This window comes from Mugil cephalus, chromosome 9 (assembly GCF_022458985.1).
Source record: "Mugil cephalus isolate CIBA_MC_2020 chromosome 9, CIBA_Mcephalus_1.1, whole genome shotgun sequence".
Lineage (NCBI taxonomy): Eukaryota > Metazoa > Chordata > Actinopteri > Mugiliformes > Mugilidae > Mugil > Mugil cephalus.
Window position 1 is genome coordinate 5,746,986 of NC_061778.1, and position 25,858 is coordinate 5,772,843.

At 42.7% G+C, this 25,858-nt stretch overlaps 1 protein-coding gene across 1 annotated transcript; it reads left to right on the forward strand.

Moving 5' to 3' along the window:
* Window positions 1-1,134: 1,134 nt before the first annotated feature.
* cog6 (component of oligomeric golgi complex 6) lies at window positions 1,135-24,020 on the forward strand. Its single transcript, XM_047595075.1, has 19 exons — window positions 1,135-1,343; window positions 2,776-2,919; window positions 3,254-3,325; window positions 3,528-3,586; window positions 10,613-10,724; window positions 12,293-12,375; window positions 13,074-13,144; window positions 13,997-14,090; window positions 15,387-15,515; window positions 16,549-16,640; window positions 17,717-17,781; window positions 17,901-17,992; window positions 18,091-18,208; window positions 19,013-19,144; window positions 19,278-19,445; window positions 19,903-20,010; window positions 21,644-21,697; window positions 21,783-21,862; window positions 23,513-24,020. The coding sequence occupies exons 1-19, from the start codon at window positions 1,209-1,211 to the stop codon at window positions 23,658-23,660; spliced, it is 1,956 nt and encodes a 651-aa protein (XP_047451031.1). The 5' UTR covers window positions 1,135-1,208; the 3' UTR covers window positions 23,661-24,020.
* Window positions 24,021-25,858: the final 1,838 nt, after the last annotated feature.

The window sequence follows — 25,858 nt, forward strand, 5'->3', positions numbered from 1 at the left end:
CTGCAGCTGGGGAAACCACCCCACTAATTATTAGTCATTCAGCGATTTGCAGCACTCCTACCACTGTTATTAACATTCATGCGGAAATTATTTGTCTTGGTTGTGAAGTAGCAGATGATTTAACTTTTTAAAATGTTACGTTTTAAAAGGGTGCAGCTTTGAGTGAGAAACATGTGGTTTTTTTTTTTCTAAGACATGTCACTGGATACACTCAAAAGTGGGATATTATGAACAGTATTTATATGCATGTACATGTGACGCATATCAGTGTTCATGCCCTTTGAGTTATTGAGTAACTGGGATTATCACAGTGTCATAATAATATGATGTAACTTAATATGTATGAAACTTTAATGCTCTTTTCTATGTTCCACTTTAAACTACTTTTATGGGGAGAGGAGGCTGTTGTATTAGTGTCATATCAGTAGCACTATCATCAAGCTTTCTTTACAACTGAAAATTACAACTTAATTAAACATTAATCACAGATGTCAAACATACGGCCCACAGCATGAATTTGCAAATTGCAAAAATTACATAGAAGTCTGCAGTTTTTCAGTGAAAATAACTGCTGTCCCTTATTTGTAATCCACTGTTTTAGTCTTGGAGTTGTCGCTATTATTATGCTGTTATTTTACCGGTCTTCTTACTGGACTGCTTTAGATCAAACTGGGCTGTATGTGGCCCTCTGAACTAAAATGAGTTTGACACCTAGCAGTGATTGTAGGGTCAGAGCTTTAGAATTGCTTTAATGTCAAACTACCGTGTCACAAAGCTGTCATTTGGTTTAAAAAAAAAGCAGAAGAAAGAAAATAAACTGCTTTCAAATAAGGAGATGAAGTAAGTACAATAAGTGAACTTAAGCATATGAAGGTGAGACAACATCAATCTGTCCTTTGTCTCATCTTTTGGACTGAACAGACCCTGCAGACTATTAACAGTAAAAAAAAAAAAAAACTGTCCCCTTCTGCCACATACTCTCTACCATTGGGCTTATTTTTGTCAGCTTATCATAGGCAAACCTCGCTTTATAAAAACAAAAACTTTTTTTTTTTTTCTACGTTAACGCCCCTGACGTAAACGAATTACCACGAAGCGGAACGTTCTTTCGTTTCCCTCCTGGAGTCTCCACGTCGCCCGGACGTTAATCACAGACGGACCAAAACATCCTTCTTGATAGTTGACGTGGACCCGTCTGTCTGTGTACAATGGCTGATACAAAAGTAGAAACTTCAGCTGACGGCTCCAATGCGGTGCAGAATTCAAATGCGCCGTCTCAGACCAACAACCCGCTCTCACGGAAGCTCAACAAAATCCTGGAGACGAGACTTGACAATGACAAGGTGAGGAAGGAGGGAGAGGGTGGCTAACAGTAGCTACGTCTTGAAGCTAGTTTATGTATCTATCTATGTATGTATGTATGTTTGTATGTATGTATGTATTTATTTATTTATTCATGTATGTATTTATTTGTTTATTTAACTGATATGGATAGTGCACATTAACTATTCAGACAGCAATAGGCGTAAATATGCCGGAATATAGCAACAATGCTAATTTGCATCCGTGTTCCCGAGGAAGTAACACAAAAACACGATCCCAAAAGCCCAACACAAAAACATGACATAGAACAGGGCAATGGATCCCAATAAGAGAGCACATTACAAGACATGAAAACATTGCTAAGGAGTTAAAGACTGTTACACCATCAACACTGCACTACTGGACTGTTCTGCACACGCACACTTTAAACAATATGTTTGCACAGTGCTAATGTACCAAGCATTGCACTAGTTTAGTTAGATTAGGTAGCTGCTGCTTATTAATTATGCACTGCTTAATGCTCACTTTATCTGTATTTTGTATCACCTAATTTATCGTCTGCCTACATCCTGTGGTGTAAATTATACTGTAGTTCCTGTTTATAGTCCACTTACATTTAACGCACAAATCCGCCTGTATAATATGTTCATTGTACCTCAATTAATCGTTGTGTATATCTTGCTCACTCACCTGTATATATGGTCTCACCTGTAAACAGTTTTCCAATTGTAAATATTGTTGATATGTTATAAAGCCAACCCGCACCATATACCACGCTATTTATGCTACATGCACTTACTGCTTATTGCACTTCTGGTTAGATGCTAACCTGCATTTCGTTGCTGTGTAAGTTACCTGTACATGTGTAATGACAATAAATTTGAATCTAATCTAAAAGTCAGTGGTTACAAGACTGATTTGCTTTCATCTGTTGCTTGAGGTGTGTTCTCAATGTTTGTAATGTGGGACGCTCCCTTACGGAAAGTGGTAGACTTTTTTTTTTTAAAGAAAGGCAGACATAGGAGGTACAGCAAGTCCACATAAAACCTTGTCCACCACACAAGCAAATTTTCAATAAAATGAAATTCTCAAAGCTCATTAAATTTTGCTTTAAAAAAATGTTTTGACATTGCACTGGTGTTCTATCAAGGACCTTCAATTATTTTTTATGAGTGGTTCTTTGATTCTACATGTATTTACACCTGCCAGTTCAATGTGTGAATTAAGTGAATCATTGATTGTGTTAGTCAAGTGTTATGAAAGGTTGTGTTTGTTTAAAATTGTTCAAATTGAATTTCACTGTATTAGATATTCTTTTAAAGTGGCGCAATTTCCTTGCGGTTTGTAGTTATAATCTGGTTTATCGGCAACAGGGGTAGAACCTTGCTTTTACTTTACGAGTCCTCGCGCTCCCTGGATGAGTATCTTCAACGTGTTTGTTTGCTTTTCCAGGAAATGCTGGAGGCTCTGAAGGCTCTGTCTGTGTTCTTCACCGAGAACAGTTTGCGCACCCGGAGGAATCTTCGCGGTGACATAGAGAGGAGAAGTCTGGCGATCAACGAGGAGTTTGCCCGTATATTTAAAGATGTCAAAGAGGTAAGACTGAGTTTATTAGCAGGAATAATCATAAGATCGGAAAACGAAGCAGAAAAAAAATACAGCTTGTGATTCAAGTCGGCTGCTTTTTTGCATTTATTTAGACATTAATGGTTTAAATAGTTAATAGTTACTGGATGTGCTGTACTAACACATTCTGATTGAGGTATTTTCCCTTGAACAATCTGCAATTAAAACTAAAGATATTAATAATATTATGTTAAAGTTAACAATACATTCTTAACACAGCACCCAGTCACATGTCTTTTAAATTTTCATGCCTGGACAGAATTGTGTCTGAATATGTATTATTATAACTTCATATTCTCTGCAGGAGCTGGAAAGTGTTAATGAAGATGTTCAGGCCATGAGCACATGTTGTGAAGAAATGACCAACAGATTAAAGGTATGTAGTAGCTCCACATGTCACTCTTTAAGTGCACTGATGTTCTAATGGAGAGTAGTATATTTGTCTAAGCTTAACATTATTTCAGTATAATGTGGACCAGATCTGATCTTTAAAAATGCATGTGTTTTATTTACTTTTTTGAGACGACGTAATATTTGCAAACCCCCTTTTTAAAAACACTGTCACTTTTATTCCACAGGCTGCGAAAGCGCAAACTCAAGACCTCATAGTAAAGACCAACAAGCTGCAGGGAGAAAAGTAAGTTTATTCTATGGCGCAACCATTTCCTCTTTGTTTTTGTGTGTGTGTAGCTGTTAATCTAATAATATAGAGATAAGAAATCAATTGACAAATTTAATTTAATATTTTAGCATTTAGGCTTCATGGTTTACATTGTTGGTGTTGTAGCTACAGGAATCATGATCTAGGTTTTGAAAACTTAGTGTAGAACAAATGAAGTAAATGAGCTTCACCTCAACTTTTGAGGCAGTTGTTGCATATTTAGAAATTACATTTTCCGGTTTTTCTGCTCTTCTGCTCCTTATGTGTGGTGGACCAAATATTTGGCATTTCTTTTAGTATTACGCATTCAACTATGGAACACTTCATCTGCACACAACATTTAAATCAGTGACAGCAGAAGTAAATAACATTGAGCATCTAGTGGTAATAGAGTGTTTTGATTAGAAATTCGTGTGGATGTAGCACCCCTCTAGATCAGACCAAGGCACTCCCCAACCCATAGCAACGACACCCCAGCAGGATGCAACCTAACACAGACACACAAAAACGATTAAGGAACAATTAAAAAAAACATGAAGAACAGCACAGGGTAATAACCTGGCCTCTAAACTCACTACATCCCAAACTGATCACGTATCTGTGGTATCCACTGGAACAAGCCTGAAGGGAGACATATAAAATATTATTATAATTTTTATTATTATTAGCCTTTATTTAACCAGGGCGATCCCGTCGAGATACAAAGACCTAATTTTTGAGGGAAGCTTGGCCAAGACAGCAGCGCAGGAAAGCGCCAATTAAGAACAGACAGCAACTCACACAACACAAATAAAATACATACATGGAATACACAAACAATAAAACAAGCATGATATGTAGCTGCTCCAAGGTCTTTCACACGGGTTTTTAAAGATCCAAAGGTGACAAGTTCCTTTTACTTCAAAGTTTTCTGCAGTAAGTTCCAAGCAGCAGGTGCAGAGAACTTAAAACAGTGTTTACCAAATTCAGAATGAGATTTAGGCACGTTTAATAAGTACAAATCGTTATTTGGCAGGTGGTCATAATGTTATGCCTGATCGGTGTATATAGCACACGTAATGCACCATCGGCAGATTCAGTGACCTTATATGCAAGGTGCTGTATAAGCCCTGCATGGTCCACTAATAAAGTTGGCCCAGGAGTTAATAGTGATGGGAGTGTTAATATAAAATAGGAGCGTATGATGAGGCTGTCAACTTCTAAAGTGAGAATGTGGGCGAGACCAGTGAGACAGGCTGACAACATTTATTCTAAATTACCTGCAGAAATTTTTAAAGATATCTCAAACCATCATTTCTCCTCTCATCCGTTCAGGAGAACCCGTCGCATGTGTCACTGATTTTTCATCAACTTGAAACTAGACGCCCACATTTTGCTCTCACTGCTTTATCATTACACCCTTTTTCTATTTAGTCAATTTTCCAGACAGATAACAATTCATTAAAACTTTGCTGACCCGCTCCAAATTGCACACGTATTTGGAAGAACCAACCATGTTGGCCCTTCCTGGGCTGCCAGGATTCGCCTCTTATTGTCGTCCTCATCATCATTTAAAACATTCTCTCAAATTCTCACTTTAAGTAACTTCAGAGTTGAAGACTTGCCTTTCTAGTCAGTAAAAGTTTGGGAGATTCAGTGCAGAGCAGGAAGAGCTAGCAAGCGCCTTTTCATTTTTGATGAGAGGGGCTGAATGATTCATGAGGTTGATTAATATTTCTCCTGCAGTTGTCTATTTGCATACGTGGGGCAGCAGTCATCATTAATGGAACTGTATTTGTTTTATCCGTCTTGTTCTGTGATGTTTGGCCGTGAGATTTACATGAAAGTAGTTCCTGTTTACACGGCGGCACTCCCTGATCATGGCGAAGTTGGATTATAAAAACTGGAGAGCGGCCTGCTGGTGTGTCCTCGCAGTTGACTGTTTGCACTGAGATTTACCGGGAACACAAACCGAGAAGAAGAAGGAGACGTGCAGATCTTATATATGCGTCTCACCATGACTTAGAGTCAAATCGTAGGTGCTCGCTCCATCACGACTCTTTGGAATATTGATGGATTTCTTTGGGATGAAAGCCTCAAAATAAAACGAATCTCGGCATAATTAATATTTGAACCCGCTGGAGCGTTGCCAGCTGTGTGACAATGAAACGCTCTCTCCCGTCGGCTGATAGCCGGCGGTGGAGGGGGGGTGTGCTGCGGCGTTCATTATCATACGTGGCAGATGTGACCTCAGTGCTCAGTGACCTTGGGGGTTGACGCGGAGGCCGGGGTGGAGATAATGTAGATTTCTGCTAAAACACGCACCTGGCAGCTGTGATGTACTGCGGCAATTCCGTGCTCCGCTGGCGCAGCCTCGGGACCTCCTCGACAAAAAGGTGACGCGGGAGGGGAAGGGAGGCGAGATTGAGGGGGAAGGACACGCTGAGTTCTGAGTCTGAGAGCGGCGTGAGACACTAGTAGGGATAAAAGCTCCCCGTGAGCACGTGCGGGGAATGAATTCAGACGTCGCCCCGTGCAGACGGGGCTCGTTGATGGTAAGTGGTCGGAGGTTTTGCGCCAACGCCCTTCTGAGCGTCCCCTCGCCTCGCCCTTTTTATTTCCGCAGTGGCCCCCGTTGGGACCTGCTGTCCGTCTACGTGACATTTTCATTCGCGGGACCACAATGACCCCCGCATCCCAATTGGATATTGTGCGGACGAGCCGAGCTTTGACCTTGTCTTGAGCAATTTTGTCTCAGAAGAGCTGCCAGGGGAAGAGTGCAGTCAAGCTGTCCTCCTCCAGTCACCCGTTGCACCTCCCCGCTCTGGTCTTCTTGGTCAGCTCTATTTCAGGGTCACACACACACACGCATACGTCTCTGCAGTCCCAAGCCACCCTCTCATATTATGCCTTTGTCCTGTTGACACTTATTATAGCAGCTTTTGCAGCATTATCTCACATGTTGTGCTCGATATCTAGGGCAGCTCTGCTGAGAGGGTCTTCAAAGCTCCGCACATGATCCTGATTTGTATTTAACTGGCAGAGGAAGCCTGTTTACTGCTGTATGCCTGTGGCACTGTGTCATTTGTCAACTCTAATGAAACGGAAAGTACCAGCAGATTGCTCGTAGTGTGCAGATGCAAAAGGTAGACGAGGTGAGCCGGTTGCGAGCGGCCGACCTGTGTTTTCCGCTGCCTTTCGGGGGGCCGGCCGCTCTTTTGTTCTGGGCTCGTCCTTTTCAGAGACGCTGTCAGCGACGGCGCTAATAGGTGTTGTGTGTTGTTCCATAATGAAACGCGGCGCTACGCACCTGCCCCTGCCCCTGCCCCTGCCCTGTGTAATCTTTGTATTAGGGTGACATGTCATCACGCCGAACAAGTTGAAACGCGGCGCTAAAACGGACGTTCCTGTTGACACTGCGCCTTCGTGAACGGCTAGAGCCGAAGAGGATGGAGCGTTGGATTCGTTTCACCAGCTTCTACTGAACCGGTCATGCAGCTCCAGCGAAGCCTACGTGTCCACATTGTAAAGTGCAACGTAGATGCATGCGGCGGCAGCAGCCACAATGAAGAATTTATCTCATTTCCCACGGCACGTGATGAATTATCCCGAAGCCTCGTTGTGTGCCGTTGTGACTATTTTTCCTCGTGGTAAAAAAATACGCGATCGCGCTCAGTACGACTTCTGTGTAGGTCATTAATAAATCAAGGTTGATGAAGCCCTCGAGAGAACAGTCAGAGAGTAAATGACGAACCTGTTTAAAATGACACTCGAGCGTTATTAAGGCCCTGCTTGCTGCTAATGAGTATATTGCTGTGAGTGTGCCTTCGTGTTGTCGGGTGTAACTGCGCGGACTCTGTGATCGCTGGCGTGCGGCTAACCAGCAGCTCTGCGACTGCCAAATTTCCACGCGGTTCTTTCGAAAATGGCCCCAGATGCATCCTAATGGATGCTAACGGATAATCGACCCACGTGGTTGGCAACTCGTAAGGTTCATCGGACGTTCGCTTGTTTACGAGAGCAGCTTGATCATTCAAGCCGCTTTGTTACGAGTCAAAATATATAATAAAATGTGTAAATCTTTTTTTATGGAAATTATGTGTTTAAGTCGCTCGGTATAAAAGTTAGTGAGGCTGCTAAACGCTGCTCTGTGATCGAGCCCTTAGTTTTTATGAGCAAGCTTGGCTCCGTGAGGTAATTAAGCAGCCGCCGGTAATTTTGCAGTTTGACAGAGCTGTTTATGAGCTTGTGCCGTATTATATTGCTCAAATGTTTTTCTGTGCTTCGATGGGCAAAATCAATTGGGAAAAATTCTCGCACACACACAGCGACGCGAGCCGAGGCTCTGCGACTTGTCTTCAACCCCTCGTGTAACCTGGGTCTAATTAAAATTTTCACTTGTAGGGGATTGTTCAAGAGATAGCTTACATTATTGACTTCATTTTCCTCTGAAGCAGTAGCCCTTCATGTTCCTCACAGTGTGACGCTGCTGCTTGTTCCCTCTCTGTGGCATTCAGTGATTGCAGTTTGGAGAAGAATGTGTCATGTCCTGACAGCGCTGTGGAAAAATGATCCTGCACTTGTGCCGTTCTGGTGTGCTCTTTTTTTTTTTCCTTTTTCTTTTTTTTTTTTTTCTCTCCAACCAGGGAGCTCCAACAATTGCCTTCTCCTCACCTTGTATGGGCGTGTGCGGCTTGTCTCCTTGTTGTGATTTACATCCTGGAGGAACAGGTCTGCCACTCTTGGCCTGGATGTGAGAAATTGAGGGCATTTCTTATCTTCTGTGCTGGGAATCCGCTGCGAGTTTGACGTGCGTGCAAGGTTTTCTCTCTCCGCTGGCACTGCCAGCTCTGTGAAGTTCAACACGATCACACTTGGAAAATAAATTGGGGAACCGTAGGGAGCAAGTGCAGCTTTAATATAATACTCATCGGGTCATACTGTACGCGGCATGGAAAGTTTGTTTAACCATAAGAGCGTCGGCAGTAGACATGAAAGTTTCCATTGTGCTCAGTTTTTTTTATTCCCTGTTGTCTGTGGGTGTGTTGCTTGTTTTTCTTTCCTCCTTTTGTGAAGATCATAATTCAAGAGCCCTACATGACAGAAATACCATGATACACCACAGTCTATAGAACAGATGATTCAGATAGACATTTGTAAAAGCTCGCTGCATAAATTTGCATATTAGCGATAAACTGCCTTCCCTGAGACGACTGTAGCTCCTCGCTCTGCACGCGTCCACAGGTTTCGTATTAATATTGCTCATGTGCTGTGTGTGAAGACAAGCATGTTCGCACGCAAATAACTATAAGATACTCTAATTTATGCGTCCCTCATTTTAATTTATGGCCTCATTTGCATACCCTGTTATTCTTTATGTTTCATTGTAATTGCGGTGGGATATCAGGGCCGCGTGTTTTAATTTGTTTTTTTTTTCGCAGCAGAGTTACGTGTTCTCTCATTCCATCTGTTTTTTGGAGCGTGTTGTTTTCACGCGTGTGCTTTTGATGCAAAACATGTAACTGTGTCCTGTTGCATTGTCTAAATATTGTACTATAAACACAACCAATGATCTGGCGTAACATTATGACCGCCTTCCTAATATTGTGTAGGTCTCCCATGTGCCTCTTGAACAGTTTTGACTCATCAGAGAATGGACATGGGCCTTCTGAGGGTGTCATGTGATATTAGTGGGGGGGCCTTTGAGGGGAGGGGCCTCTGTGGATCATGCAACAGATACTTGATCAGTTTGGGATCTAGTGAATTTGGAGACCAGGTCAACACCATGTGCTGTTCTTTATGTTTTTTTGAGTTGTTCCTAAAGTATTTTTGTGTGTGTGTTTGTCTCAGATTGCATCCTGCTATAGATCACTGCTGTCATCAAGGAGTGTCATTGCTATGGGGTGGGGGTTGCCTTGTCTGGTCTAGGTGGATGCTACATCTCTAAGTAACATCCACATGAATGCCAGGTCCAAACGTTTCCCAGCAGAACATTGAATTGTAATAAGTTGGTCAACATCATTCACTTCTCCTGTTAGTGGTTTTAATGTTATGGCTGATCGGTGTGTACTTAACAGACTGAACTGTCAACTGATTTTGGCAATCTGAAAAGTCCTTCCAAAGTGGAAGTGTCTCTAAAGAATAAGAAACACTGCCATCAATGCCACAGTTTTGGGGATGTAGCTGTAAAGACGTCAACTTTTAAAGTCTCTTTGCATCAGTCGTGTTTCTGCGTGTTGAATAAAATCTCAACACACAAAACAAAAAGAAGCCTTGAGGTCTTATAAATGATGCTTGCAGACAAACACTGAATCACAGGCTCCTGTAACCGTTTTACAACCCTTTACTTTCAGCTGTCTGAGCCCTGGTAATAGCCACGTGAGAGAGACAATGGTCCGATAATGTTGGGTTCTCCTGCTCTACCAAAATAACCTGGTGATTTACTGATCTGCCCTTCGCCAGTAGGGAGGGGAGTACAGACGGGGAGGTTTGGTTGGAGAGGTGGGAAACGGGAGGGAGGACTCGCTGTTGTTCAGCTATCCCGTGACAGAGTTCCCTGTTTGACTGGGACAGTTGCCATGGTCACTATTGTGTTGAGATACTTAAAGTGACACCGATAGTCATCGCTCTGCCGTTATTGATAGTGACAAATCCTGGCCGGTATCTGGTCCCGTGTTTGCTTTGTTTCTCTTGTGTTCCCCTGACATTCATTTTCTGACTGCCGCACATGATATCTTCACTCTGTGTCCCACCCAGTTGTCTCACGCTCTGTCACTGAACTCTGTGTTTGAGGAGTGTGATTGCCATCTGCTGTAGGACTTTGAACATTACAGCTTGTTGATGGCGTCTATTATTTTTAGTTTAATGGACACGTATATTGTTGCTGTTCTTTTTGTTTGTGGGAAAACACTAGAAAATACAGATAAAACTCCTACTGGGGATGAATGGGATGCCTGCAGAAATATATCAAAGAGCAGCAATGATGCATGAAGGAAATTACAACATTTATCTCTTTCCCTTCAGTCAACGTCTGGAGGTGAGAGCTCAGGTTGCTCAAGCTTTCCTTGCCAAGTTCCAGCTATCTAACGAGGAGATGGCCACGCTGCGAGGGGCTCGGGACGCTCCCATTACTGAGGTAATCTCAATTATCATGTGTGCTAATGAATTTCATCATGAACAATCCTCCCGTTGGCAGCCACAGAATGTGAGCACATAGAATCAGACACAGAGGCTGTCTCCTGCCATTAGCTGCATCCTCTGGTTGAAGTGCCAATGTGCTGTAAAATGTGATGTGTTGCAATGTGATCGGAATATTAAGTCCATAAAACTGGCTATGGTCCATTAAAGAAACCACTGCAATGTTTATAATGCATATGTCATCCTCTATAAAGAGATCTGGATGTGAATGCAGAATGCTAAATAGTCATCGAACGATAACTGATGGATTTTGAGATTTCCGCCGCTGCTGCTTCACAATGCAAATTCAGTGTGGTTTGTCAGTGAGGTTATCACTTACTTCCAACTTTTATGCAGCGGATCAGTTGGACATATACAGTGCCTGGCCATAAATAAGTCAGGACATGTATTTAACAAAGCAATTACGTACACGCCTCTTATTGGATAAGCTGACAACAAGTTATTTAACTTCGAGTGATGCAATGAGTAACTTCTCATTTCTGAAACAACCATGTAGAAAGTCACATCCCGTGATTGGAAAAGATGTTAGTCTCTTTGGGAAGGCTCAAGTCACTGACATGCAAAAACATTGAAAGAGATTGAAGTAGAAACCTCTAAAATTGTGTTTAGAACTGTCCAATGCACGATTTAAAAAAAAACAAATCCTGATTGATTGACAATCACTTCAGTGTTTGGTGAAATCAAATTGAAGAAAAACAACAGTAGAACTCATATCTAGTTAAAGTAAGAGCATTTCCACACGTACAGTGCAAAGGGAACTTAAGGGACTGGGACTGAACAGCTGCGTAGCCTTAAGAAAAACACTAATCAGTGAAGCTAACTGGGATTAAAAAGCTTCAGTTTGCTAAGGAGCAAAAAGATTGGACTCTGGAGCAAAGGAAGGTCATGTGGTTTGATGAGTCCAGATGTACTCTGTTCCAGAGTGATGGGCCATCAGGGTAAGAAGAGAGGCAGATGAAGAAGATATTGGTGAAAAATTAATGCAAAACTGGATGGAAATGAATCTTGTGACATTGCTGGAGCTTCTTATTTAAGCAATGCAAAGCGAATGCTGCTGTAGTCAAAACTAAAGGCGGCTCAACCAAATATTAAAGGCTTTTTTTTGGCCAGGCAGTGCACATGGGGAGTAAATGGAACAAGACAGGGCAGCCATAGTGAGCTGTTAGATGAAGAGCTGCACCAACTTCTCAGAGAAGAAACAAACTCCTTTCACTGTGCTCTGTTGCTCACAGACTCATGCTATGTGTGTTGTGTAAAATCTGAGTTTCAAGCTATATTATACCTATTCAAAAGTATTTTTGTGTGTGAAACTATCCAAGTCTAAGTCTAAGCTCTGGTTTTGGTGAGTAGTTTTAAATGTCTAATGGTAGAACACAAATCAAGGTTCCATTTTGTGAATGTGACATTTTATGATCTCAGAGACACCATCATGCCCAAAACCAGTTTTACAAAGCTGTTATTGTTTGTGTTTTGCTAGAAAAGTACACTAATTACTGTGTTTCCCAGGATTTCTTCAAAGCTCTCAGCCGGGTGAAGCACATCCACGAGGATGTGAAAATCCTCTTGCGAACCAACCAACAAACTGCAGGGTAAGACGCACAATTAGACTTTGTAAGTGCTGCTAAGGTCTTTGCAATTATCACGAACCCTAAAAGGTGAAAGTGGAAATAAAAACATCCAGGTTTAGTATCCACATCACTCAGTACATTTACACGCCTGTGAAAAAAACAGGATTATTGCTTTGATCCAACTTCAACTGGACAACGTAGGTGCATGTAAACACGTTACTCTGACTAAAGTAGGAGTTCTCCTTACACCCAGATAATGCGACTGGAAATTGATTTTCCCTGGCATGTATACACCTTAATCAGACTTTAACTGGACAACACGTGTGTGCATACTCCACAACGAACAAATTTATCCAAGAAAGCCGGTCGCAGTAGAAGAAGGTAAACAGAGCCAGTAGAAGATTCATCTGAGGGATAGCGCACATCTTATCAGCACCATAAGTAGCACACACATTACGTACGAGATTAAAAAAGCTGAACTATTATCCATCTTGTTGCTGTTTGAAATGCCAGTCTGCCGCACGAACGACTCCTGTTTATTATTTGATGTAATAGGTCAACCGGACAAGGCGCGTATCGCCACCTAGTGTGGAGGTGGAGGACATGTTCCCGTCAGTTATTCGATTATCTCCGTTGCATGTAAACTGGGACACTGTCAGTGTTGTGACTCTGTGCTCCAGGGTTATGAGTATGTAACGTGTGGTCTTGGCTTGTTCCAGGTTAGAGATCATGGAGCAGATGGCTGTGTTACAGGAGACATCATATGAGCAGCTCTACCGCTGGGCTCAGAGTGAGTACAGTACACTCACTTACAATCACGAGTACACTGAGGACTCTCTATGACTCTCTTTATCCAAGTCAAGAGCATATTGTCACTATTATGGTAAAGTGTACTTGCTTGGTCAGGGGTTCTGTTTTTGGTCCTCGACAATAATGTTTTAGTCATTTTTTTTTTTATTGTAATACAAAACTTTGCCCTTTCAAGTGAGAGTTATTGCGTGTAAAGACATATTTAAGGACACTTGTGACTCACGTCCTCTGTCTGTCTCTACTAAAACAATGCCAGAAAACAATAAATTCCACAGCTGTGTTTTGCCATTGAAATGGAAATGGGAATAAACCGTTTAGATCACAGAAACCTCACTGGTGAAGTTACGCAATAAGAAAATATAGAGTATTTGCTAAATTATGAGTTTGTCTACAGACACATGGTTCGCTGCGGTTTGAAATATGCCAAACTGACAGAATTCCCGAAATTTGGCAAGTGAAAGTTTGATGATGGTCAAATGAAAAAGCTGTAGGTTGTAATGTTGGTTTGGTGATTTCTCGGCTTGTGTTCTGTGCGTTTGTCAGCCAGTTTACTAAAATGTTGCCTTGTAGAACAATCGTATTTTCAGCCTCGGTTACAGCCGACAGCAGATGAAGGGTTTACTCAGTTTTACAGTCACATTCTGGAAAACTGGTCACTGTGTATCCGTTGTTTGTACTATATAAACATAAAGTAAACTAACAGATGTCTTAACACTCATGGAAAAATTTGACTGACAAATGTTCTTGGTGCTTTGATAGTCACCAACAGGGTTGCCATGGTCCACAAAGTTGTAGATGCATTTATTGTATTATTTTCTTTCTTTCTACACAGATGAATGCAGGGGATTGACCCAGGAGACGTGTGATATCAGCCCCGTCTTGACACAAGCCATGGAAGCCTTGCAGGACCGACCAGTCCTTTACAAGTAAAAAATAACCGCACATTAACACGAATACAGGAAGCATGTAGGTTTATTTTAAATTCAAAAAGTCCCAGTTTTCCCCCAGTCTTTTTTTCTGTATTTTACTCTGCCACTGTCTTCTCTGGGAAGTCAGTCACAGGTAAATTGTGAGAGCTGAGGGCATTTGTGTCGCATCGCGTTGGGAGGGAGAAACAAAGAGCTTCTCGGTTATAAAACAACAGAGCAAACAGCCCGCAGACAAGCAAATGCAGAGCCACTAGAAGAAAAGAAAGAAAAAAATCAGTCAAAAGCTAGCGTTGTAACAAATCAGTGCAGTTCTTTCAGTCTCTTTCTTTCAATCTATATTTAGCATAAATTACCCCAAATATATGTCTGCACACAGTTATTAAAGCAGTGATAACAAGAAAGATAATCAAATTTATTTATGTATGTAGTATTATTTTGGTTTTATCATGCTTTAAAACCGACCTACATTTCAGCTGCATGCACTCATGCACTTTGCTATTGCTACATCTGCATTGTGCAATGTCCTCGATTTACATTGTCTGTTTAGTTTTGAATCTTTAAAAAGGATATATCACAGTCAAAATAAAAGCTGTTTCTATTTCTGTCCACTTACTTTTTGGACGCTACCTCATGCACAGTTACATTTACATTTTATAATCTACTGTTGATTATTTTATTTTAATTGTCACGTTGAAGCACAGAGGTTTAAGAACAGAAGAAAAGTAGCGCACTGATAGTAACAGGAAATGCACAGGCAATGAAGAAACCTGTTTTTAAAGCAGTGAATGTCAATTTCTGTAGAAATTATACGAACATCTCCTTCGGGAGAGGGTAATTTGTCCGCAGATGGGGGAAAAAAAAATAAATGCATAGGACACGCAGATATTTTGAAGCTTAAGCTTAAAATTTCACACGTTGGTATGTTTTCATGTTTTTTCTGCCTTGTGTTCTCGGAAGTACACCTGTCACCGTTCCTGCAAAGTGTCCAAGGTCCCTCTTGTGTGCCTGTGTATGTTGAGGCTGAGGCAGTGGATATCCGCTTAATTCAGCGCTATCTTTTGTTTAGTCTGTCACATAGCCTGTTGTCGCCATGTCATCAGAACGACCTCAAACTCTTTCCTTTTGGAAAAGCTGCCTACGTTGTTGAACTTAGCGACTGACCACAACACACAGTCTCTGCACAACACCTCTTTCCCCAGCCTGCTGCGATTTTATCTATTTTTTTCTTTTTGCGATTTTCGCTCCGGGTTCGGTTGTTGAATGTTGCTTGATTTTCCTCTTTTGTCCGACCAGGTACACCCTGGATGAGTTTGGAACTGCACGCAGGTCTGCCGTGGTACGGGGCTTCATCGACGCCCTCACCCGCGGTGGGCCGGGAGGAACCCCCCGCCCAATAGAGATGCATTCACATGACCCCATGAGGTACAGCTAAGTCCCACTGCAACGTAATGATGACGAGGGAAACTTTACTTGACTAACATTGGCTATTTTAGTCTCTTTAAATTATGCTGAATAATGAAAAACTGCTGCAATGCTCAATGCTCTTCTTGTCACTGAGACAAAAGTTATTCTGCAGAATATATAAAGGACAAGTCAGTCATTTCCCAGCTATTGCATTACGGATGGAAGTCAGTCTTGTGCCTTATGGGTGACTAAAACCTTTGCACAACACGGTAAACACTGCAGAAACCAGAAGTGCCGGACTGTGTTGCAATTATTAGAATTTTGCATGATCTTGTGAAAGCACTTCTTCATCATTCTCTTTTTGCAGTCATGAGAAAGAGTTTCTCCAGAAATCCAAATTAGTCAGAAACATTCAAATAAGACCAGTGGGGTTGTCTCAATCGAGATTTCTTGGAAAATACAGTTCCTCAAAATACAATTAGTCCCCTAATACGAAATTAATATGATCTTCTCAGCTGTATCTGGTGAATATATGAGCATACACGCCACCATCCCTGAAGTGTGAATCAGTCAGTCAACAGTTTGTCCCTTAATATCCAATTCAGGAAGATATTAAATGCCTTATTTTATCACACGGCGTCTCGGTGTGTCTTTGTTTCCTGTTGTACAAAATTCTCTTCCCTCTTCCTCCTGTGCCCAGGAGCCTAATGGGAGATTTTCTCAGAATACCAGCCATGTGGGGAACACAAAATCACCTCCACTTTGTCGGAGACATCAGCAGTTCTGAGAACATCAAGTTCTTTCTCAGCTCCCTATGTTCTCTCTCTCCCTTTCTCACACACACAGACACAGAGTTACAAACAATAATTCAAGTTTAACCTGGCTGTTTTCTACTATTACGTAACACCCAAAGTCATGTGTGTTTGTGAGGGGAGCGAAACATGATGACCCATGATGTAACTGTGGTCGCAGCGCTGTAAGATTAGCCCTCGGCTTGGCTCTCTAACAGGGACGCAGTGTTTTAATGCGGAGTGTTTTGCGTTTCTTGCAGGTATGTCGGGGACATGCTGGCCTGGCTGCACCAAGCTACCGCCTCAGAGAAAGAGCATCTAGAAGCTCTGCTGAAGCAAGTCACTCTACAAGGTTTGATGAGTCATATATAGATGTATTATCTTCGCAAGTTTAACCTCCTCAATCAGAACAGACTGGCCGCATCAGGAGGGGTTTCCGATCAGATTAAGAGAGGTGCTATAAATCGCTGATAATCTGTTAAATTATAAAGGCATTAGCACCAATCAACCATCTCTTGGCCCGATTGTTTCTCTTTGCTCGTTTCTTCATTCCCTCTGTGCATGTTTGCCCCAAGTGGGGTAAACATCATGTGACGTGACAGCTTTCCAGGAAGGACAGAAACGAGGAGGAAGAAAAACAACCACTTGTTCAAACAAGAGTTTAAAATGATGAATGAAGTGTGGGCAGCAACGCTTAAAACAGGCGAATTCATCACACAACAGCGGCCAGAGCCACTTTGTGCATGTTAAAAAAAGTTCTGACTGATGTTGTCGGCCATATACCGATCAGCCACAACATTAAAACCACCGACAGGAAAAGTAAACACCGTCGACCATCTTGTGACAATTCAGTTTTCTGTCGGGAAACTTTTGGCACCGGCATTCATGTGGATGTTACTTAGACACGTACCACCCACCTAGACCCGACCAGACGAGGCACCCCCACCCCTTAGCAATGACACTCTTTGAGGGCAGCAGCCCTGCAGCCTGACACAGACACACACACACACACAAACTGTTTAGGAACAACTCAAAAAACACGAAGAGCAGCTCAAGATGTTGACCTAGCCTCCAACTTCACTAGATCCCAAACCGATCAAGTATGTGTGGGGTGACCACAGAGGCCCCTCCCCTCAACCCAAAGGCCCCCCACTAACAATATCCTTTTACCAGACACCACAGGACATTTTCTGATGAGCCACAACTGTTTTGGAGGCACAGGGGAAACCCACGCTACCCACGATAATTCAATTATTTTATTTAGTCTCCATGTAAACAATCGTAATCTCTCATCAGGGGGGATTGCGTTGAAGTATATTGTCTATATAAACATATCCCACAGTCTAACGAACTCTTGTTGTCTAGCTGCATTCACTGGCCGTTCTACTTATAACGCCCATGTATTTCTGTGTGCTCTCGTCACATCAGGTTTGGAGGAGAACATGCAGGAAGTGGTTGGTCACATCACAGAGGGAGTCTGCAGGCCGCTGAAAGTGGGGAGCCAAATTAGTTTAAAATAAATATCAGACTCTACAGCTGTTTTTTTTATTTTATTTATTTATGTTGATCGCACGCTATGTCCTCCTCTCTCTGTTATTTATTTACCCCTCAGGTTCGGATAGAACAGGTCATTGTGGCAGAGCCAGGAGCCGTCCTGCTTTACAAGCTGTCCAACCTGCTTAAGTTCTACCATCACACCATCAGGTATTTGACAGTATAAACTCTTCTTGATGATGCCAATTAAGAGAATCACTAAATTATTCCCCAATTGACTTCTCTTCCTATATTTGATCTCTGTCCAGCTCTATCATTGGGACCAGTGTGGCCTCCTTGCTCATCAATATTGAGGAAATGCATTGCCTCAGCAAAAAGATGTTCTTCAACAGCCTGAGCCTTCATGCCAGCAAGCTCATGGACAAGGTGCAGTATGTGCAGCGTGATTGGTGTTCGGACGATCCTCATTTTTTCGTGCAGATGTGAGAAAGTGACTGACGGCAAAACAAGGAGACGGAGCCGTTCGCAGTGTTCTTTCATAAAAATGCTCAAATGACAGTGCAGTTAAGTTCAGTGCTACACCCTGCGAACACACATTGTGTATTCCAGCTCCGTGTCTGAAGCCTCAAAGAAAACAAGGCTATTTCTGAAGCACTTCTGCTTGTAAACAGTTTGGGCCTGCTGGCCACAGCATCAAGATGGCGCTGGCTGCCAAGAAACGCCAGACTTGTTACCGTTTAGTTAAATTGACGTCCAAATATACCTCAGCACGGGCACGAGCTTTTCCACATTACACGCTGGCTGTGGGCTGATCAATAGCAGTTACAAGAATTATCCCGGTAGCTCGATGTTAATCAAATTGCAGACCCTCAGGGGTTTGGTGTCAATTCCATCTAATTCTAGGAACACAGCCCTCGTATAATTTGCTCTATTAGGTGGGCAAAGGTGGCCGCGCTCAGTTCTATACCGTGTGCCCAAGGTGAATGAAATCAAAACTCTCTTCATTACAAAAGCTGCACTGGCTGAGGCTGAGCGTAACAGCAGGTAGTAGTTGTACATTTGGCTTATCACGCTCCTCATTAGGTGATGTTTGCTTTGGTGATGTTTGAAGAACTACTTTTCTTTTCTTTGCGACAGCTACAGCCCACACAAAGCTAACCTCTCCGAGTGCACATTTGCTGATTTGCTCCTATATCTTGTCGTACGCCCCCTCCCCCCTCGGCTCAACAGGTGGAGCTGCCTCCCGCAGACCTGGGACCCACAGCCTCCATAACTCAGACCCTCTCCCTCCTCAGGGAGGTGCTGGCCTCCCATGACTCATCTGTAGTTCCTCTGGATGCCCGCCAGGCCGACTTTGCTCAGGTAAACACACACATTTCTACAATAAGATCAGGGTGAAACTTGCCTCCCTTTATTGTTCTGCTTACTATAGTTGCGACGAACAAACACCTCTTCACTGAGTGCTCAAGGCTCTGTCTGCTTTTGTCTCTTCCAGGTGCTCTCTTGCATCTTGGATCCCCTCCTGCAGCTGTGCACCGTCTCAGCCAGCAACCTCGGCACAGCTGACATGGCTACCTACATGGTCAACTCGCTGTATGTCATGAAGACCACGCTGGCTCTCTTCGAGTTCACCGACAAGAGGCTCGAGATGCTCGAGTTCCAGGTCTGCCTTCAGCAGCTAATTAATCATTTAGTCAAAGCTGTAAATGTAATGATATACTACACTCTGGGAGTACAAGACAAATTGAATCATGAAACAAGAATGTTATTTAAAATGTAGGTTTAACTAACAGGCGTCACATTGTCTGCATTGTCCATTGTAAATGGTTAATTATTCTCATCTCTTCTATGATAATCCATAAAGACCAAATCTTTTGCTAAAAAGATTTAATTTGCCGTCACATAAAAGGGGCGTGCGTCATGCATTGTTTCCCGTGCTCACATGCGCCATCTATCCCTCTATTTTTAGCGCGCCTTTTGTAATTGAGCACCACAAGAGCTCCTGTAGAAGTTTCATTATCAGTAGCACACTGATTCTCCATTAACCACAAGTACCATCGGCTCACAATGGAGGCCGCGCGACTCGGGTTTTTAGCCACTCTCTCTCCCGCATTTTTCAGATCGAGGCTCACCTTGACACTCTGATCAACGAGCAGGCGTCCTACGTGCTGACAAGAGCCGGACTGAGCTACATCTACAGCTGCGTCCAGCAGCACAGCGCCGAACAGGTCTCACATGTCTGCGTGCACTCACTCGTGAAGTCATAGAACTGTGGATTTATTTCTCACATCTCTCCTTTTAGACTTCTTAATGGCCCACTGTGTTTTTTTTTTTCTTCTTCTTTTCTTCTAAGCATAGACATAGACACAGAACCTGAGCAGCATTGTTTACCTCTTTGGGCAGTATTTGTAGCCTTTGTCATTGCTATGGTTACCACATGATCACATGTCTTTGTTAGAGCATAATAGCATTTCTATCAGATTTTCAGCGGAGAAAGGGACAGAGAAAGACAGAGTGCATCATTTTCTATTAAAATATATTTGCTCCTCCTGAAGCGTCCTGTGCAGATAAGAGAACTGATGCCCTGAAGCCTTCCTCTGTCTTTGTAACACACTTTGCCTCTGGGCTGACTGAGACCCATAGTTGTGGTTTAGCATGCGAGTCCTTACTGTGGGTCACGTTAGGACACACCACACCCTGACGCTGCTGCTGCTGCTGCTGCTGCTCCTGCTGCTGCTGCTGCTGTTGCTGCTCCTCCTCAACGCAAAGCTCAATCACAAACTGTCATACTTCTGCAAGCCTTTTCCTCTCCCCGGGTGGCCCGTGTCTCGTGGTTTTCTTTAAGTGGTCGCCCATTTAATCAAGTTTTAGATCTCACTCTCCGTGCTCGACGGCCTCCCACATGTCAGTGACTGAAAAGTTTTTTTACTCTTATTATCTGCGCGGCATTTTATTTTTCTGCTTTAGTCAGAAACAAGAAAACCGCTGTTAAAAATGCTCACGATGTTGGTCACTAGCAGACGAGTTAGTCGGCTCACAGTATGTTTGTTAATGTGCCCATATTCCTATAAAACCACTCTAGGTGCTGTACTAGTGCTTTGAACCTTGCACTACCTTCTATTTGCTGTTTTTTAATGTTGGCAATTTAGCCATTTAAGCTTGACTTAATGTTACCATTCTGGATAATCAGTGACAGCTAATTGCCTTAAAGGTACCTGCTGTTGTGTACACAGAGTCAGACATGTAATTTACTCTGTCTAGTTAGCAGGATTTAAGGAGGAAATTTCTCTTATTTACAAAGTTCAGTTATTTTTAAAAAAAAAAGAAAATGTGGATTATGTCGATTATTGTTGCCAATAAATCTTTTTCAGGGCAATAAATGAGCATTTAATGATGAGGGTATCAAATTTAAGCACATGAACTGATATGAGACATTTGACAGGATGTGCCACGCACTGATGTGTAGTTACTGAGATAAATGTGACATTGTATTAGATGACACTGTCTAAGTCACAGTTTAAATCAGTTTTCCGTTTTAAGCGCAGGAACAGCAAACAGTAAAAGATCTTTTTTTCTTTTTTTTTTTGCTAATAAAGTTCTTACATTGGTTGGAGGTAGTTGGTTGGTGGTATAGTAACACCATTCACTCAGACCTCACTCTCTTCCCTGCTGCAGCTGCTGCAGGCAAATAGCACAAAGTAACCTTTTCATTGCTCCGTGCAGACATGAATGAACGAAGGCCCGAAGACCTTTTATTCAGTTCTGAGATTCAACATTGTTGCCGTTCAAACGCTGCGACCTTGCATTGGATTCCAAACTGATGTTGCACGATCCCTTTTGTTTCCTTTCTTCCTTTCTCAGGGTCCTCTCTCCCTCCTCCCCAGCATGGACAGCTCTTCTGTGAAAGCGGCAATGGTGAGTTGCACAACAGCGCATCGATAAATTCTACCCGCAGATTTCCTGATCGATGAGCTCTCATGTCCCGCTCGCAAAACGCCAGGTCCAGTTTGATCGGTACCTGTCGTCGCCTGACACCCTCGTGATGCCGCAGCTCAACTTCCTGCTGAGCGCAGCCATCAAGTGAGTCCTTAATGTGCGGATAGTGGCTTTGTCTGTTAATGTAAGGAATGGCCCGGGCTTTCAGTTAAATGTTTACCACATCACGTGGCGCAATAACAGGATGAGGAGCGCGTTCAGGGGGATTAAAAATAGAACAGGAGAGTCGACCTAATAATGTCCAACATTCATTAGTTTCCCAGATGTAACACGATCATTACTGCATTCTAAACAAAACACTCGACGAAATGCAGGGGGGAGTTTGGATGCTAAATTGCTAAAGCCACCAACACGTTGAGAGCACGTCCGGCAGCCCTGCCTGTATTTGTGTTACTGATCAGAAAATGCACATGCTTTTAGCTCAATCCAGCTGCTACATTGGAGGGCTCTTTCTATGAGTTACGTTTACTGGGAAGTGCAGCAGGCTTGAGGAGCACTCTGTACCTCAGGTTAATGTTCTCTATTAATGGACATGGGAGGACTGATGGGCAGGACGCCATTAATTAGCTTCTGGTCCATTTCTCACTCACACTCTTTGTCTTTCTCCCTCCTGCCATCTCTCACGGCTGCTTCCCTGCTCACCTGAAACGCAGAAAAACACCCAGCAGCTCTCTGAAAACACTCCCGGAGCTCGCAAAAAAAAAAAAAAAAAAAAAATGGGAATGTGATTTTTAGACTCCCTTCGTTTCACATTTTGCACTCGGTGTGAAGCAAGGTGTTATACACAGCGCTGTGGTGCCGTGTTCTCTGCGGGCCAATTAAAAATATGGATTCTCAAGAGCCCGAGTGGGATACAACCGAGACGCTCCCACTGTGTCCTCGAGTCCTCTCGCCGGGCTCTCCGGTCCAAGCGTTGCATCCTCCATATGCACTCCTCTGCGTGAAATAGTCACATTATGTTCTTCGCTCAAACCTGACTTTGAAATGGAGATGGTAGGAAATCAAGCCTGACTTTAGGCAATCAAGAAAATAGCACTGCTTCTAAATTAAAATATGATCCTTTTATTTTTTAATCGACGAATAGAAAAAACGTCACATCTTCAAATGCTCTTTCTAACCTACTCTCCAAAACCTAATAATTCAGTGTATGTGATCTGACAAGTTAGAACATTTGTGTTGATGATTTAACTGTTAATCAAACACCAGAACAGTTGCCGTTTAATTGCCTTTAAATGTTTAGGTGTATAAATCAGATGATCTTTAAGAAAATTAACTTCAATCCAAATAAATACAGACCTGTCTGCGATGCTTAATTACATCTTCTGTGGAATTGCATCCAGACACCTGTGAAATTAAATATTCTCCTCACTTCAGTAAAATGTGTTAAATTATTTTTGACTGAATCATCTCATTATATTGAAGTCGGCATATGTTGTCGTGGCAATCGCTTGATTCTCGTGTCTTGATGTTGTTACGAGTGTCCATAGGTGGCAGTGTACACCACACACTGTAACTCTTTGTTTTGATACAGCGGGGGCACACAGTGGTCACTGAACAAAAAAAAAAAAAAAGAAGTAAATTCCCACTCTGGGCTGACTTATTCCAGCTCTTGATCTGTGATTAATTACAACACAGCTTTACAAGTCTGATTTAGGAATGTTTAAAAGCTCCCATTTACCACTGCTACTTTGTCCAGTGAGCACAAGTTCTCAATAGTTTCCTCTGTTGGTGCAGGGAGCAGATTTTCCGTCAGTCGACAGAGCTGGTGTGCAGAGCCTATGGGGAGGTTTACGCGGCTCTGACCAGCCCGGCTAATGCCTACAAGGACCCAGAAGTCCTGCTACCCAGATCCCCTCAGCAAGTTCAGACGTTGCTGTCCTGAGAAGCGCTACGATCTCAAAAGACACCCGGCGAGCCCCCCGCAGAGGACAGTCTGCAGGTTATTTAAAGAGCCATGTAATTTACGTGGTATAATAACACAATGCACATAAGTATCTGTAAAGGTGGGGTTCTTGGTGGGAAGTTTGGCACGCTGACCTCAGAGAGGGACGTGGCTGTATATAAGAAGAAAGGACTTTACATGTGTACGATGCATTCACTGTCACTGGTGCAGGCATCCATCCCTCTTTGTCTTCTCCGTCTGTTTTTCACACCATGTACCGCTCCCGGATTCTATAATTGTAGAAAGAGTTTTTATTGAAAATATCGAACACTATAAAACAAAAAGAAACTATGAATTTAAGAGGCTTGTCTTTTTTTTTCCCTCGCTCAGAAGTGGTCAGGAAAAATTCGGCGGCGATGCCAACGGGGAACCTCAGAGGCTTCAGCACAAACGTCATGTTTATTTTAACCTTAACACTGTTGAGCTTTAGGGCTATAATGGAAAGTCTCTCTTACCATCACAGTTGTCTTTTTTTAAACAATGTCTGCCATAGAGCTAAGATATGAATACAGGACTGCGACGAGTTTTAGTTGGTGAATGTTTTTCCCCCAATACTCTTATGGTCTTTTTATCCGAATACTGCTTTAAGTTCGAGAAACTAAAATCTGTTATTTGGATGGATCACAGTCAAAATTTTGAAAACTTGTGAAACCTTAGAAGAACTGGCCCGTAAAAAGGGATTATCCTAAAAAGGGGGGTCTTACTTATCTCTAAATGCACAAAAAGGACATTTGATTCAATTTTCATCTCTCTCGACACCGCAGCAATGGACACTTGTGACGTGACGACACATAATATCGTATCTCCGAAAATCCGACGCCACCCAGCCAACGTTATCCCCAATAAAAACTCCAGTGAAACAATGGAGATAAGTGAATATCGATCCCATCTGTTGTTCTGCGAGGCAACAATTCATTTCTGCTATCTGACATCAAGGTTCATGGCAGCAGGCCTGATCTTGGCAGCACTGCCAGCACTGAGTCCCAGGATTTCCCCAGCTCGCCGGATGCTACTCGGATAGCATTGGCCAGGACATTGAGTACTGGGAATAAATGGAATACCACAAAGTTCAGCATCTGGACGGTGTTCTTAAGCCCTTTAAATAGCCCGACGCTCCTTTCCAGTTCTGCTTGGCTGTGGTCGGATACGAGCTGGTTTCTCCAGTATTTTTACTCGGCAATCTTTGGCAGAAAGCGGGATGATGTCTGACAAGCAGGAATATTGAATAACGAGACTCTGCATATGTAACAATGGCACACGCCTTCACTTACTCAGCTGTGCGTCAGTGGTGTGTGGATTCATGTGGGCCTGCACGGCTCAGCGTGAGAGAGCTTTTCCTTCCACGGTGCGTATTAATGAGTTAGCAGATGCGAGAGGCGTTGGAGTCACCACTTAGAGGCAGGTAGTCGTGAGCACGGCGGCGAACGTTCATCCCATCATCCGCTCCATATGACAACAGTTACCAAGCTTCTGCCTGCTGAAGCGTGAACCCAGCGGGAATCTGGGTTAAAGGATAATACCAGGAATAGAGTTTTTTTTTTTTTTCTTCTCCCCCCCCCCCCCTTCCTTACGCTCCGGTGGCGGGTGATATACGCCGATGACGAGGCAGATGACAACTTGAGGCTTATCTCTAGCCTCAGCAGAAGCTTTGAAAGGAAAATGACTTCAAGCAATTCACAGCCACCGCAAAAAATCAAATGTGCTTCACATTCATGGTCAGGAATACAATGTGTTGCTTCCTCGCTTGGAAATGAGTCATCATCCCCTCAAAGTATGACTTGCTATCTTGTGGAAGGCACAGTGAAGGTGTTCCAGGGTAATGCCTTTAAGATGGACTTCAGTCAAAGTCATGATACCGGATAAATTTCATGTTTGTTTGTTTTTTTTTCACATCTAACACACTATTCTCAATCACTTGGGTCTAATAATGAACCTTTTTTGCGAACTGTCTAGAAACGCAGAATACTTTAAACAGAATTTTCTAGTGAAGAGATAATCTTCTCTATATTAAGTGAATCGATTTTTCCGTAACTGTAGGTTACAGGTTAGGTTTCAACAAGTCTTATGAGTCTAAATATAAAGAGGGACACGTATTTAGTTATTGAAGTTTCAACTCTGTTTCAAAAAACTCTTTAATG

Excerpts from the sequence above, each read along its gene's own strand:
- cog6 (XM_047595075.1), top strand. The coding sequence starts at position 1,209 with ATGGCTGATACAAAAGTAGAAACTTCAGCTGACGGCTCCAATGCGGTG. Across the intron at positions 17,993-18,090 it reads TTCTACCATCACACCATCAG|CTCTATCATTGGGACCAGTG; the intron begins GTATTTGACAGT and ends ATCTCTGTCCAG. Across the intron at positions 19,145-19,277 it reads GCCAGGCCGACTTTGCTCAG|GTGCTCTCTTGCATCTTGGA; the intron begins GTAAACACACAC and ends TGTCTCTTCCAG.